Genomic DNA, 12,951 nt, shown 5'->3' on the forward strand with positions numbered 1-12,951 from the left:
CCCACTTCCAGCCAGGTACTGTCCTCCTTTCTATGGACTGGTACTAAGTTATATGGAAGGGATTAATAATAGATGAGTAGACAAAGGAAAATTGAGGTAACACTGCTGAAGTAAAAGAAGGGCTATATGGTGGCACTTTCCAAGTTGCTCTAGGTACGCTAGTTCCTCTAAGGCTGTGAAGTGCACGGAGTAGGTAAAGTTAGATCAGGGTACAGTGACTACGCAAACGTCCAGACACCCCTAATTCTGCCGGTGAGACCTCCACTAATCAAAGACCGATAATACCGGGCGGTAGGGCTACTTCAGGAAGGCGGTAGCAGAAGGGGTGTCTGGACTTTTGTAGTCACTGTAGATGATCTACTTAGTCTGGGAGTACGACAGTCCATATTGATTGGATGATAGCTACGCAGGGAAAGCAGTATTGACCCTGCCACAAATATCCACACTATATTCCCTATAGGGCCTCCAATATTATATCAATGACATCATGATGTGCTAGTCCGCCGTTTAGTCAGGGCATCAATCACCCGTGTATGAAACTTGGATGCCTGGTCTCGCCTGAAAGTAATATCAACAGTCAAGAAGTCTGGCAAGATATTAACAAGCTCCCGGTCACGGCTGGCATCCAGCAGTGGCAGATACTGGAATTCAGCCTGCTCATACTCTGAGCTAGCCACCTTGGGAATGGCCAACTTGAAATGAAGTGCTGGAAAGTGGTTAGAACCAGTGGTTTGAGTGGTGGGGTTTTAAATAGGGGTACTTACTTCCGTTGACGCCGGTCTGAATACAATCGTAGAGATGGTCCGTCTCGCGGTTTTTGACATCGCGGATTATCAATCCAGTGAAATCAGTATAGAGATCCTCCTTCAGTTGCGCAAGCTGGGCGACCTGCGCCGCCTCGGCAGTAGCAGCGGCGGTTGCCCGGTTAGCTGCGCCACCCTTAATGGCACTTCCTGGGGCCTTAGTTGCCTCGAGGCTGGCAACCGTGTTGCGTGCGGCTGCAAGCTTCGTCTGTAGCGCCTTGATCTCGGATTGTGAGGAGGCGAGTTGAGAGCGCGCCTCGTCTGCTTGGGCCTTGAGCTTGGCAATTTCGGCATCCCGCTCCTTCGATTGCTTCTGCAGTGTGCGACTCTGTGAGCCCAAGGTCCGCTGCGCTTCCAGCTCGGATCTGAGCGAAGCAATAAGTTCGTTAGACGCTGTTAAAGATCGGTTAGCGAATATGAAGCATTGTCAAGTACGGCACCAACGGCGAAATCATACCTGTAGTGATATTCTCACACTGCTTACGTAGCTTCTCCATGTTTGTGTTGGCCTCTACGACTCCAATCTCACGTAGATTGCGATATCTGGACTCTAACGCATCATGCTTCTTGGTAATCTCACCAATCTTACGCCTCAAGTCCGGATCACCGCCTTGGTCAACAGCCGCGCCGGACTTGCGCTTACTGGGGGAGAGGTCGCGAATGTTCTTCAACGTAGTTAGTCGTGCCCTAGCATTTTTCACAACAGATGATGGCACGTAGGGAGCAGATTGCTGGTCAAAATGGAGCCTAGACTCATCCACGACATCATCTGCTGGTCCATCGGTCTGCTGCGTCTCGCTCACTTCGGGTATCCTTTGCTGTGGAATGGCACGTGTTGGTGTGTACTCGAATTCCCCATCCGTTTGCACCGGCCGAGTGACGCTTGCTCGACCTCTGCCTCGTCCACGTGTTGCTGTGGTCGCGGGTCTGCTAGCTCTCGTGGTCTTGGAAGCCGCTTGCTTGGCCGCCAAAGGATCTTCATTCTCCTGGTCGTTGACGTCCTCATCCTCGGGCTCTTGTGTCACGGACAGGCGCGCATGCGACACGGTGTTCTCCGAGGTGCGACTGCCACCGCGCGGCCGCCCACGCCGAGCAGGCGCTTTTTTAGGTGCAGGCTCTTCTTCATTATCATCATCATCTTCTTGTACTGTTTGAGCGGGTGCAAGTCTCCTGGTAGAGGTGGAAGCTTTGGTCGGCGGCGCGTTCTCCATTGATGTTTGTTGTCGGCCTCTACGTTTCTTCGCGGGCGGCTCCTCTTGAGGTTCTTGGGAGGGAACATTCTCGTTCTCAGTAAATTGTAAAATGTCCTCGTCGTCTGAGCCAACAAGGCCAGAGAGCTTTGAAGGAGCCTTTCGTTTGGGCATGGTGTAATTGGGATTGTGGTTTCGTCTGATGTCCGCGGGTTGGGGCTTTCGAGACGCGCCGGAAATATCAACAACTCTCCGCCCAGCGGCAGACATGTGACATGTGACATTCCGAGCCACAGGAATCATCCGCGCCACAACTGCCCGATGCCCGAGCCAGATCTCGGGACTCTCAAGCGACTCCACGTTTTCGGAGTCGGGATCGCATTTCTTCTCTTTGTTTCACGACCTGCAGATAGTCACTCCTAGAGGGTTTGGCATTTCAACTTCTCGCCCCTCTCATACCCCTTGAGTATCCACACCGCTGTCGTCATGGCTTCAGCCGGCGGCCGCCGATGGCAGAGCTTCTTGCAAGAGCTGGTGATGGTCGCTGGTACGGTAAGTTTTAAGACTCTAGAGTGGTCAGAGTTGAATGATTCTGACCTGTTGCTTGGTAGTCGGCGTCGGCATACTTCCTCATTCGCTATCTCCTATCGCGCCTTGATTTCGACCCGGAAAGCCAGAAGAAGGAGGAGCAGCGACAAAAATCAGCGGCCATTCTGCGCCGACTTGATGGCGGAGATGAGTCGGATGACGGAATGAACCGAGGAGGGAGCACCAAGAAAGGTAGTCGCCAACGAAAAGGCGATCTGACGCTCAATCAATACGAACAAGCTGTTGCGATGGACGTGGTTGCGCCCGAAGATATTAATGTCTCGTTTGAAGATATTGGAGGTCTCGACCATATCATCGAAGAGTTGAAGGAATCTGTGATCTATCCTTTGACGATGCCCCATCTTTACTCCTCGACATCGTCTCTCCTGACCGCACCATCTGGTGTCCTTCTCTATGGCCCGCCTGGTTGCGGAAAGACGATGCTGGCAAAGGCACTGGCTTCCGAGAGTGGCGCTTGTTTCATCAATTTGCATATTTCGACATTGACGGAGAAGTGGTATGGTGATTCCAATAAACTGGTCAATGCGGTCTTTTCTCTCGCACGCAAGCTCCAGCCCGCGATTGTGTTCATCGATGAAATTGATGCAGTCCTGGGAACCCGGAGGAGCGGCGAACACGAAGCAAGCGGCATGGTGAAGGCGGAATTCATGACACACTGGGATGGTCTTACCTCCGCCAATTCAACGGGTGAGCCCCAGCGTATCGTTGTCCTTGGAGCTACCAACCGGATGCAAGATATCGACGAGGCCATTCTCCGTCGTATGCCCAAGAAATTCCCCGTCACACTTCCACCTGCCCAACAGCGACTCCGAATTCTCAGCCTGATCCTCAAGGATACCAAGGTTGATCGGGAAAACTTCGATCTCCACTATTTGGTCAAGTCCATGGCCGGCATGTCTGGTAGCGATATCAAGGAAGCTTGCCGTGATGCCGCTATGGCTCCCGTACGAGAGCTGATCCGACAGAAGAAGGCCGATGGGTTGCAAATAACAGCCGTCGACCCTCAAGAAGTTCGCGGCCTTCGCACAGAAGACTTCTTTTCCCGCGCTGGAGGTGTGAGGGTGATGCCCCAGCCTGCTCAAATGCCCACCACTCCAACTGGCAAGGTCATTGAGAAGGAAGACGGGGATTGGACCACCGAGGACGAGGCCGCCTCAGAGACCGACACCCGCCCCTCTGAGATGGCTGAGCCGCCAGAGTGATCGTGAACTATTTTCGACTGTTGATTTAGATGCCCATTTGCTTACCATTCTCTTCTTTTCTATGTGTTATTTTACGCCCCTGGAATGGACTGGCTTGCGGATTATTTTCAATGTTGGATATCGACTGTTTAGAGAGGTTTATCCAGACCGTCCCCCTGGTCTTTCTTCTTCTTTTTGGCAGTGGGTTATGCCATTCCTGGCTGGAGCCAGGTTCGGGTTGTTCATAGAATTGTCCGACGGATTCCTTGTACAATTGATTGGAATCCGCAGTACATTATAATAAACGTCTTTGCTCTCTACTGTGATTTGATGCCAACCTTATCGTTGTATATCCTAGGTTGAACGTCGAGCTTCGTCGCAAGTACAGGTACAGACCCTCTCATAATAACCCACGGGCAACGTGACGTACTGCTACTTGGCCGGGCGGCGAAGTCACCTGCCGATCATCCAACAGCGCCTCCCGAAAACCCACCCACTCCCTGCCGACCTCTATTTCTACATTCTCTCCTCCTTGTACAGATATTCCTTGCCTTGTCCTCCCCTCAGGTTGTGATTGCTGGCTTCTGGGCCCTTCCCCGTCTTCTCCATCTTTGTTGCGTTGGTGCCCGCCGCGGTCTTTCTTAGTGGGTCGTTATCGTCACCAACCACCACCTCCACGCTTCCCACTACTGCCTCCTATCGCATCGTTGAGCAATCACATTTACTCCACGGTCTTAACCCCCCACGTCACACACGGGGAAAGTATTCTATTCTATACCAAGCTCTAGCGATTGTGGGCTCAGTTTAATGACCTGCCTCATTATCTCGTCTCAGCGTTGAGGCCACGAATGCGACACGGCCAGTGGATGACGAATGGGTCTCTCCTAGGAGACCACTGATGACAATCAGTGCCTTGGCAACACCCACAACTCCGAAGGGAGCCTTTGATTTGTGTCTTTGGAAGAGAACTTCCACAAGACCGTACTGACAGGAATGAGTTCCCAAAATAGCTTCGTCAATGCTTCCCTGAGCTCCAACACTGTCAGCGCAGGCACCTCCGCGGTCCGATCGCGCCCTCGCCGCCTCGTCTCCTTTATCGACGACGAAGATGAAGATTCCAGCACCAAAACTAGCAACTCCTCCTATCAAGATTCGCAACACTTTGCGTCGGGTCTTTCTACAACCCTCTCAGCCAATGTTGGAACTGCACGATCTCGTGGTGCGACCCCCTCACCATTGTCATCCCGTGGAACCTCGCCGCTGCCCATGAAACACCCCTCCCGCGTCACGCAACAGAGCAATCGCGGTCGCAACGAATCGTCGTCTTTTGCTTGGAATGGATCATCAAAGGCGTCATCTTCACGGGGTGCTACAGACTTTCTAGACTCGTCATGGTCGTCTCTCCAGAACCTGGCCTCGTCAGTACTTGGTAGCGACACTGGGCGAAACACGACAAATAATACGGCAAAGGGACATTCACGAAGGAAACCATCGCGATCAGACGTATATATTCGAAGTATTCCTCGGTCTACGCCGGCTGCATGGGGTCCATCAGGACAGAGCACACCAGAAATTGGAACTGGAACCAAGGAGGAGCGTCAAGCACTGGTTCAGGCGAAGAAACGCGAGGCGCTTCTGCTTGCAGACTCCGACCCGATTATTAGCAGCGCTTTTCGCCACAAGCGTCGAGACTCTGGGGATTACTTCGACCAGCCGCTTGATCCAGAGCAAGACGAGGATGCCCTTGCATACATTCACCCTGTCCAAGCAACGGACAGCATCACGGGGGTCACAATTAAATATGGATGCCAACCTGCAATCTTCCGAAAGGCGAACGGCTTCTGGCCCAATGATAATATTCAAAGCAGGAAGACGGTGCTACTGCCAGTCGATGCATGCAGCGTGAAAGGGAGGCCAATACCACCTGCAGAAGCCGATCTTCTGACGCTTGATGCTGAAGATGCGAGTGGGAGCTCTATCACACCGGCCACTGCGTGCATGAATGGCTCATTGTCGAATCAGAAGACCCCTGGAACCGGCGACACCGACAGTAATCAGATTTGGAAACATGAGTCTTGGGTGAACATTGACGGGTTCCCGTCCGCAGTACAGATTGGCCGAGTCCCACGAAGGGCATTGGGCTTTTTCCCACGCACACGCCGAAAATCTGTATCCTATACCGATGCAGAGCCTCTCCAGGACGACTCTTCACGAGATCCAACCAGGACTTCGTCGCCGGCCAGTTCGCCGCAGATTACTCCAACGGACGGTGTTCTTCCTCGGGCGAGGCCTCGCCCAGGCCAGTCAAATCCAATCCGTCCCCAGCATCGCCGCCAGCACAGTAGTATTCACCTGGCTGCTACAGGCGTAGGTACTCTCGACCGAACTTCCACTGGACCCGGACCTGCTTTGGACGGCTTGAGCAAATTCTTCTCCCAGCACATGCCGAATCTGGTCCCTCCTCCCGTCCCCGAGAACCTTCGAAGATCTTCCTTTGGATCGGAGTCCACGGCAACGTCCAATGCGTCAACGGGTCTGGAGAACATTGGTGGGGCTGTCGAGGGATGGATCCGCAAGGTCGCGACCCGCACCAAGGCCGGAATCAGCGAGCTTCAACAAGGGTCTCCCAACCAACAGGCTACTAGCCGTGGCCGTGGGCTCTGGGGATTAGGCGATCTGATTGAGTTGGATGATACTTTTGAAGGTCGACAATCGCCCAGTGTTCTAGGTCCCTCCCGGAGAGAAGCGCAGGGCACAAGCTCTACCTCTTCTTCATATCGAGTTGCAGGGACTTCGGCGTCCGCGACGAGCAGGTCTCGCGCGACGAACCTTGGATCGGGCTCGAATGCATACGGCGATCGAGCAAAGGACGACTGATGCGTGTAATTGGCGGAGTCTGCAAGAGGTACCGTACATAATAGAGCGTCTGTGTGATGAGCATTCTCTTTCATTTGTGTCTTTTGTTCCGACTTTTCTGTGTCCAAATCTCTCTCTTTCTCTTCTCTCATGAGCGGATTGGTGTTTTTTCTCTTCTCATTCACACAAACGTGTTCTTCCTCTTGCTGGGCCTGGTAATAGCAGCGCCGATTCTTGATCAACGTGCATGGCAGAACAGAAGTGGAGGAGCTCATTACCCACATGGCTATTGAAATTGGCATTGGGTTCAATCAGATGATAAAATAGAACTATACCGGAGTATACCTATGCATTTCTCGTATTTCTTGTGAACAACTTCCGTATGTTGGGTGAATTCAACTTGTCACCTCAAGCTGTCAGGGTCCTGCAAGAATTGAATTTCATGCATGGTAGCTTCGTGTAATCAAGGCCTTATTGTACCGCTGTCTAATTGACTCGCTCTGAGAGTGCCAGCTGATCTCACCAATATTGCCAACTGACAGCATGCAACCATCCAACTAATGCCACACTTTGTGGTATCTGACGGGATTACAGTACGACCCACATCTAAACACAGCGCCCCTTAGAAAAACACATCTCAATAAGAAATTCTAACCATCTCGGCCCTAAGATTCCATTTGGAGCATCTTGACCCCATTTTTCAGTCTACAGTACTAGTCCGTCGAGATTGACAACCCCCGCCATTTCCCCCGGAATTACCCCAGCTTTATTTTCCCACCTATGGGCGTGTCCATCTCCACAGCTCAGCGTATGAGAACCCTAACAGAGGCTAAATGTAGTTTCGCAACCCTCTCTCGTAAATAATTTCCCCGGTTCGAGTTGGGGTTTATTGGGTTCCTTGTCATCTAGCCTATTGTCTAGGTATGATGAGACCCCAATTGAGGGGTTATGGGGAAAGGAGATGATCTACAATATTGTCTCTGCCTTGGCATGCCTACTGCTCAGTTGTAGAATTCCTCCGCTTTCAGGTCTTGCTAGCAGAGGGGCATATTTATCCTTGGCACTGCATCGCGAGCCCATCGTAGCATAACCTTGTCTCGTGTCTCAACTGCATCATACTCAGGCTTCAAAGTCGAAGGAACCGGTTGTCCACAAACTACTATGATGCTCCGCTCAACTGTGTGGCTAACACTAGCCACAGCGGTATACTCAACCCCATTATCCCAAAGAGAAATAGAATCCTCATCTCACTCGCCAACAGCCACACTCAGCCCAAGCAATGGCAACACCAAAACAGTATTCGTGGGCCGTACACTCCCCGAATTCGACCAGGACTTATTCCTAGGCATCAAATATGCCGATGAACCGATTCGCTTCACGCCCGCAGAATTGAAGTTGCATTACGCATCGAGCGATAGTAATTCCGGTGTCTATGATCTCGCCGCGGCAGGGTTGTCGTCTCATTCCAACGCTGTTTATTACAATGCCACTGAGTATGGATATGACTGTCCGGGGTACGGGTCCGATACCACTAATTTAGTGAATATGGGATTGATTCGGTTGAATGAGGACTGTCTGAATCTGAATGTGATCAGGCCCCAGAATGCCGGAGGGTCCTTGCCGGTTATGTTGTGGATTTTTGGTGGTGGGTGGTCGCAGGGCGCTACTGCGGATCCTAGGTAAGTTGACCTCTGGAATATGTTTGAATGGGGAATTGGCACATTGATATAAGTTTTGCGGGTGGGCAGGTATAATATGAGCTACGTTGTCCAGCAGAGTGCGTTGAATGGCAAGCCTGTGCTGGGTGTCTCGATCAATTATCGTTTGTCGGCTTTTGGATTCTTGGACTCGGAGGAAGTGAGGGTATGTGAGATATACTACTCTGATGGATTTGAAAGATGTCTGACAATGGGATAGGCTGAGGGAAATACCAATCTCGCCCTTCGAGATCAGCGTACTGCTATGCACTGGGTGAAGAAGTATATTAAGGCTTTCGGTGGGGACCCGGATCGAATCACTATTTGGGGAGAGTCTGCGTGAGTATCGGCGACCAGTGAAATTATGCAGGAACTCTTTGGGTGTTAATATCGCTGGGTATACAGGGGAGCTTATAGCGTGGGAGCACACCTTGTCACCAACAACGGCGATAACGAGGGTCTTTTTAGAGCTGGTATGGCTAGTTCTCCCCTTCCACGCAACTAGAAGTCTGACATTGGGTCTAGCAATCATGGAGTCTGGCAATGCAGTAGGCCCACCTTACAACGGCACAGAATGGCACCAGCCCATGTACAATCGAATTGTCCAGAGAACAGGGTAAGTAGATTCAGTATCACCCAAAATTCTCAGCACAGAATCTGATTCCAGCTAGATGTACCAACTCAACAAACACCCTCCAATGTCTCCGCGACCTACCATACGAGACTTTCTATAACAACGCCTACGAGGGACTAGAATGGTTCGCCACAATAGACAACATCTTCATCTCACAGTATCCGCGGATAAGCTATCACGAAGGCAAATTCGCCAAAGTCCCCATCCTGCTGGGCACGAACACAGATGAGGGAACGAGTTTCGGGACAACAGGCACGAATACAGATGAAGATTGCATTGCCCAGTTAATCTGTAAGTATCTTTTAATCTCCCACGCTCTCTTCGTTGGAAAAATTAACTCCCCCTGCTCCACAGCGTCCAAACGCTGGGTTCTCACCCGCGACGAAGCCACCAAGCTGCTCGCATATTACCCCAACATCCCGTTCCTCGGCTGTCCCTACGGCTGGGGCAATGTAACCTGGCCAAAAAATGGACTACAATATAAACGCTACGAATCCATGGCTGGTGATATCACCATGGTAGCGCCCCGCCGTATGCTAGCACAGGCCATGTCTCGTTTTGAAGATCATGTTTATTCGTATCGATGGGATGTTGCAGCGCTGAATACTTCGACGACGATTGGAGTTCAACATTTTGCGGAGGTAGGAGACACCCGTGCCCTTCCTTACAGGAACACTCAAGAAGACAATTGCTGACTGACCCCCTTGGCAATGTATAGATTCCTTTCGTCTTCGCAAATCCAGTCCAGAACATCACAGAGTTAGGATCTGACCCTGCGCGACTGGAACTTGGAAAAATGGCAGCTCGCATGTGGACGTCTTTTGTAACTGATTTGGATCCGAACGGGCATGGAGGTGAGTTTCCTTATACTTGTTTTCGTGGTCTGCATAATGAAAATGCCGGTGTTTTCTCTTTTTGCCAATTGCACTAACAAGATGATACGTAGTACCACATATCCCTCAATGGCCCCGCTATTCGTCCAAAGCTACAAACTTTGTCTTCCGGCTTCCTCGAAATGAAGGCTATGTGGAAGCTGATACTTATCGGGGGTCGGGAATGGGCTATATCAATAGTATTGCGCGATAAGGCAGCCTTGGGGGAAGGATTGGCAAATTGCATACTCCAACAGGTTTTTGGAAAGACTACATGGGTTCGACAACGATTGCTGTTTTAGCTTCGCTTTAGTACACTGTTAGTTCAAAAATTCTGAATCTAAAGACCGAGAAAAGAGTCCAATTAAATACGATTCAACTTTCTCTCTTTCGAAAGTTTCGGTATTCCTGCTCACCTAGTCTTTTAGCATGACTGATGGGACGGTTTTGAACTTATTTCGGGGTCTCGAGCTTATGGAATCCTTCTGTACTGGTTTTCCGTTAGCCTCTAGGGAAGTGTATACATGAGGTCCTCGCTATTTCCGTGCAGTGTGTCAGATAAGTTATTAGTTAATAAAGCCGCCCTGCCATTGACATGCAGACGTATTAATAATAATGCACACTCATCTAGAATGATGTACTTTGATCTAGTATTTTCTTGCTATCTTGATCCATTTTTTGTCAGACTGTCATTGGCTGGCTGCGGGGGTTGTACTTAGCAGGGCGTGCGGGACTCATTTCAAGATTACTTCAGACTCTGTTCCTTTAAGTAATCCGGTTAAATCCCTTGCGACACACTGATAAAGACACAAACTCCATTCCTATCCTTATTTCTCCTTTTGTGCAGTGAATTGCATGCGTCAACTCTTAAAATCTACCTCCGTTTAATCTGCAATGCTTCCTCCAACACCCAACCCCACGTATCTCGCCTACCAACACGACGCCAAACTCCTCCACCTCGAAACAACCATCCAATCCATCCAACCATTCTCCACCCTCGAAGAAGCCAACAAAGCCCTCTTCAAATCCCCCGGCGACAATGACTTCATCCTCGTGACAAAAGACACCATCTTCCACCCCCAAGGAGGCGGCCAACCCTCCGACGAAGGCTACATTTTCCCCGCAGGCACAGACACAACCAGCATCAGCACCAACAATCCCCAAAATGCACTTCTCCAAGTCCTCGCCGCACGCATGGACGCTACCAACAACGGCCAAGTCCTCCACCTCGTCCGCGCCGTAACAAACACCACCACAGTCACACCCCTCGACTCGCTAACCCCGACAACAACCATCCTCCAAGCCATCGACGCCGAAAAACGCCTCCTCTACTCCCGCCTCCACACGGCCGGCCACGTCCTCGGCTCTGCAGTACGCCACCTCCTCGAATCCTCGATCCCGAACTTCGACGAACTCAAAGCCTCGCACTTCCCCGACAGCGCATCCTGCGAGTTCCGCGGCAGCATCGGCGGCGAGCACAAAGATGCCATCCAGACCCGCGTGAACGAGTACGTTGCGCGGGGGATGCCGGTGGAAGTTGAGTTTTGGGCGGAGGAGGATTTTGTTCGCGAGGGGGTGCCGCATCTTCTTCCCGATCGGGGGTTGTTGGGGCCTGGGCAGGAGAAGTTTCGGGTTGTGAGGATCGTTGGGGCGGAGGTTTATCCTTGTGGGGGGACGCATGTTGATACGACTGATTTGTGTGGGGGCACGGTTGTGAAGAAGATTTCGAGGAGTAAGGGGAATAGCCGAGTTAGTTATGCTGTTGTATAGATATAGAGTTGACAGGTTTTGGGGGGTGGACGGTGATAGATAGAAGAGAAGTAGAAGCGATGAATATACTATAGAGTACCGTTCTGGTTTGGCGTAGAGGGTGTTTCTACGAGGGATATTAAGCTACGAGGGAGGGATGACTGGCAAAGCAAGCGACTCCATGGCTCAATGAATTCCCCTTCAATATGTAGGGAATCATGGCCGGAGCGTGTCCACCGAACTTTGTATTTCTTTTGTGTTCTAATCCGCTTCATTCCGTTTTCTAGACCGTAGCCCAGGATTGGAGACGCGGGGAGGTGATTCCAAGGCGTAGACAAAAAAAAGAAAACAAGGAAAGACTCATGCTTGTGGAATGAAGGAGTCTAAGCAGACTTGTTGTTGATCTTGACGAGCTCGACCTCGCTAGAGAGACAGACAGTCAGTGTCAATAGTTCGAGGAAGGCGGAAAGAAATGCGAGAACCCGGAACTTACAAGACCAGACGGGAGTTGGGGGGGATCAGGCCGGGGAAGCCGCTGGAAGAAGACCAATGTTAGTATCTTGGTTGGTGGTGTTTGTGACCGCGTGGGGTGTATAGAGGCTAGCTGCCATGCAGAGTACAAGGAGTGGGCATTATCACATACTTGGGTCCGTAACCAAAGTCACTGTCAAGGAAACGTGTATTAGCATGCGGTTCTTCGAATCATTGATGGGAGACACGTGAAGCTTGGAGAATACTCACGAGCTGATGTCGAGGATAGCCTTCTCGCCAAGGCTCATCTGGGGAACACCCTCGTCCCAACCTATCAAACACAATTGAGTCAGCAGTGCCACAAAAGTAGGACCACGCGCGCTAGAGATCATCATGGATCATCCACGTAAATCATCTCGTGCAGCCAGAACTGCATGCACGTACCCTTGATGAGACGGCCAACGCCAATAGGGCTGGACAGAGGGGAGCCGCGGTCCCGAGAGCTGTCGAACCTGATCATTTGCAGAGTGGTCAGTACAGAACTTTCCTTGCTAGCAAAAATTACCACACCCAAGGTGGAAAGCTACTCACTTCTGGCCCATGTAGTAGTTAGCAGCAGCGCTGGCGTCGTACAAGCAGCCAGTGTAGTGCATGGCAACGTTGTCTCCCTTCTTGGGGAAGTCAACGCCGTTGCCCTGGCTCAGAGTAGTCTTCTCAACGCCCATTGTGAAAGGATAGCGATTGAATTGAAAGAGAGGGTAGTAGGAAAAGATCGGCTTAATGAGGAGGTGGGTTTGAAGGGAGAGATGGAAGAGGAGAAGAAGGGAAGCTTTAAAAAAAAACGAGGGGCAAGCAAAGTTGGGTTCCACTTCTCCAAGTGGGGGGTTTG

At 51.1% G+C, this 12,951-nt stretch overlaps 6 protein-coding genes across 6 annotated transcripts; 4 read left to right on the plus strand and 2 right to left on the minus strand.

Annotated features, from left to right (window-relative positions):
- Positions 1 to 485: 485 nt before the first annotated feature.
- Positions 486 to 2,167, minus strand: N7458_000897 (putative chromosome segregation protein (Pcs1); the record flags this gene model as incomplete). The annotated part of the gene is made up of 3 exons (XM_056904291.1): positions 486 to 706; positions 765 to 1,196; positions 1,261 to 2,167. 3 exons carry the CDS (start codon positions 2,165 to 2,167, stop codon positions 486 to 488), a joined length of 1,560 nt encoding a protein of 519 aa, XP_056772058.1.
- Positions 2,168 to 2,479: 312 nt separating this feature from the next.
- Positions 2,480 to 3,804, plus strand: N7458_000898 (protein-degrading AAA family ATPase MSP1; the record flags this gene model as incomplete). The annotated part of the gene is made up of 2 exons (XM_056904292.1): positions 2,480 to 2,545; positions 2,605 to 3,804. 2 exons carry the CDS (start codon positions 2,480 to 2,482, stop codon positions 3,802 to 3,804), a joined length of 1,266 nt encoding a protein of 421 aa, XP_056772059.1.
- Positions 3,805 to 4,776: 972 nt separating this feature from the next.
- Positions 4,777 to 6,660, plus strand: N7458_000899 (putative LysM domain protein; the record flags this gene model as incomplete). The annotated part of the gene is made up of 1 exon (XM_056904293.1): positions 4,777 to 6,660. One exon carries the CDS (start codon positions 4,777 to 4,779, stop codon positions 6,658 to 6,660), a length of 1,884 nt encoding a protein of 627 aa, XP_056772060.1.
- A 1,140-nt stretch (positions 6,661 to 7,800) lies between these two features.
- On the plus strand, positions 7,801 to 10,056 carry N7458_000900 (putative triacylglycerol lipase (LipA); the record flags this gene model as incomplete). The annotated part of the gene is made up of 9 exons (XM_056904294.1): positions 7,801 to 8,318; positions 8,388 to 8,502; positions 8,557 to 8,675; positions 8,742 to 8,809; positions 8,862 to 8,952; positions 9,008 to 9,261; positions 9,325 to 9,611; positions 9,689 to 9,824; positions 9,917 to 10,056. The coding sequence occupies 9 exons, from the start codon at positions 7,801 to 7,803 to the stop codon at positions 10,054 to 10,056; spliced, it is 1,728 nt and encodes a 575-aa protein (XP_056772061.1).
- A 680-nt stretch (positions 10,057 to 10,736) lies between these two features.
- On the plus strand, positions 10,737 to 11,612 carry N7458_000901 (putative alanine--tRNA ligase; the record flags this gene model as incomplete). The annotated part of the gene is made up of 1 exon (XM_056904295.1): positions 10,737 to 11,612. One exon carries the CDS (start codon positions 10,737 to 10,739, stop codon positions 11,610 to 11,612), a length of 876 nt encoding a protein of 291 aa, XP_056772062.1.
- Positions 11,613 to 11,974: 362 nt separating this feature from the next.
- Positions 11,975 to 12,787, minus strand: N7458_000902 (FKBP-type peptidyl-prolyl cis-trans isomerase; the record flags this gene model as incomplete). Its single annotated transcript, XM_056904296.1, has 6 exons — positions 11,975 to 12,014; positions 12,085 to 12,126; positions 12,235 to 12,255; positions 12,333 to 12,393; positions 12,507 to 12,574; positions 12,654 to 12,787. The coding sequence occupies 6 exons, from the start codon at positions 12,785 to 12,787 to the stop codon at positions 11,975 to 11,977; spliced, it is 366 nt and encodes a 121-aa protein (XP_056772063.1).
- Positions 12,788 to 12,951: the final 164 nt, after the last annotated feature.

Source organism: Penicillium daleae (assembly GCF_028827525.1).
Source record: "Penicillium daleae strain IBT 16125 chromosome Unknown utg000001l_segment0_segment0, whole genome shotgun sequence".
NCBI lineage: Eukaryota > Fungi > Ascomycota > Eurotiomycetes > Eurotiales > Aspergillaceae > Penicillium > Penicillium daleae.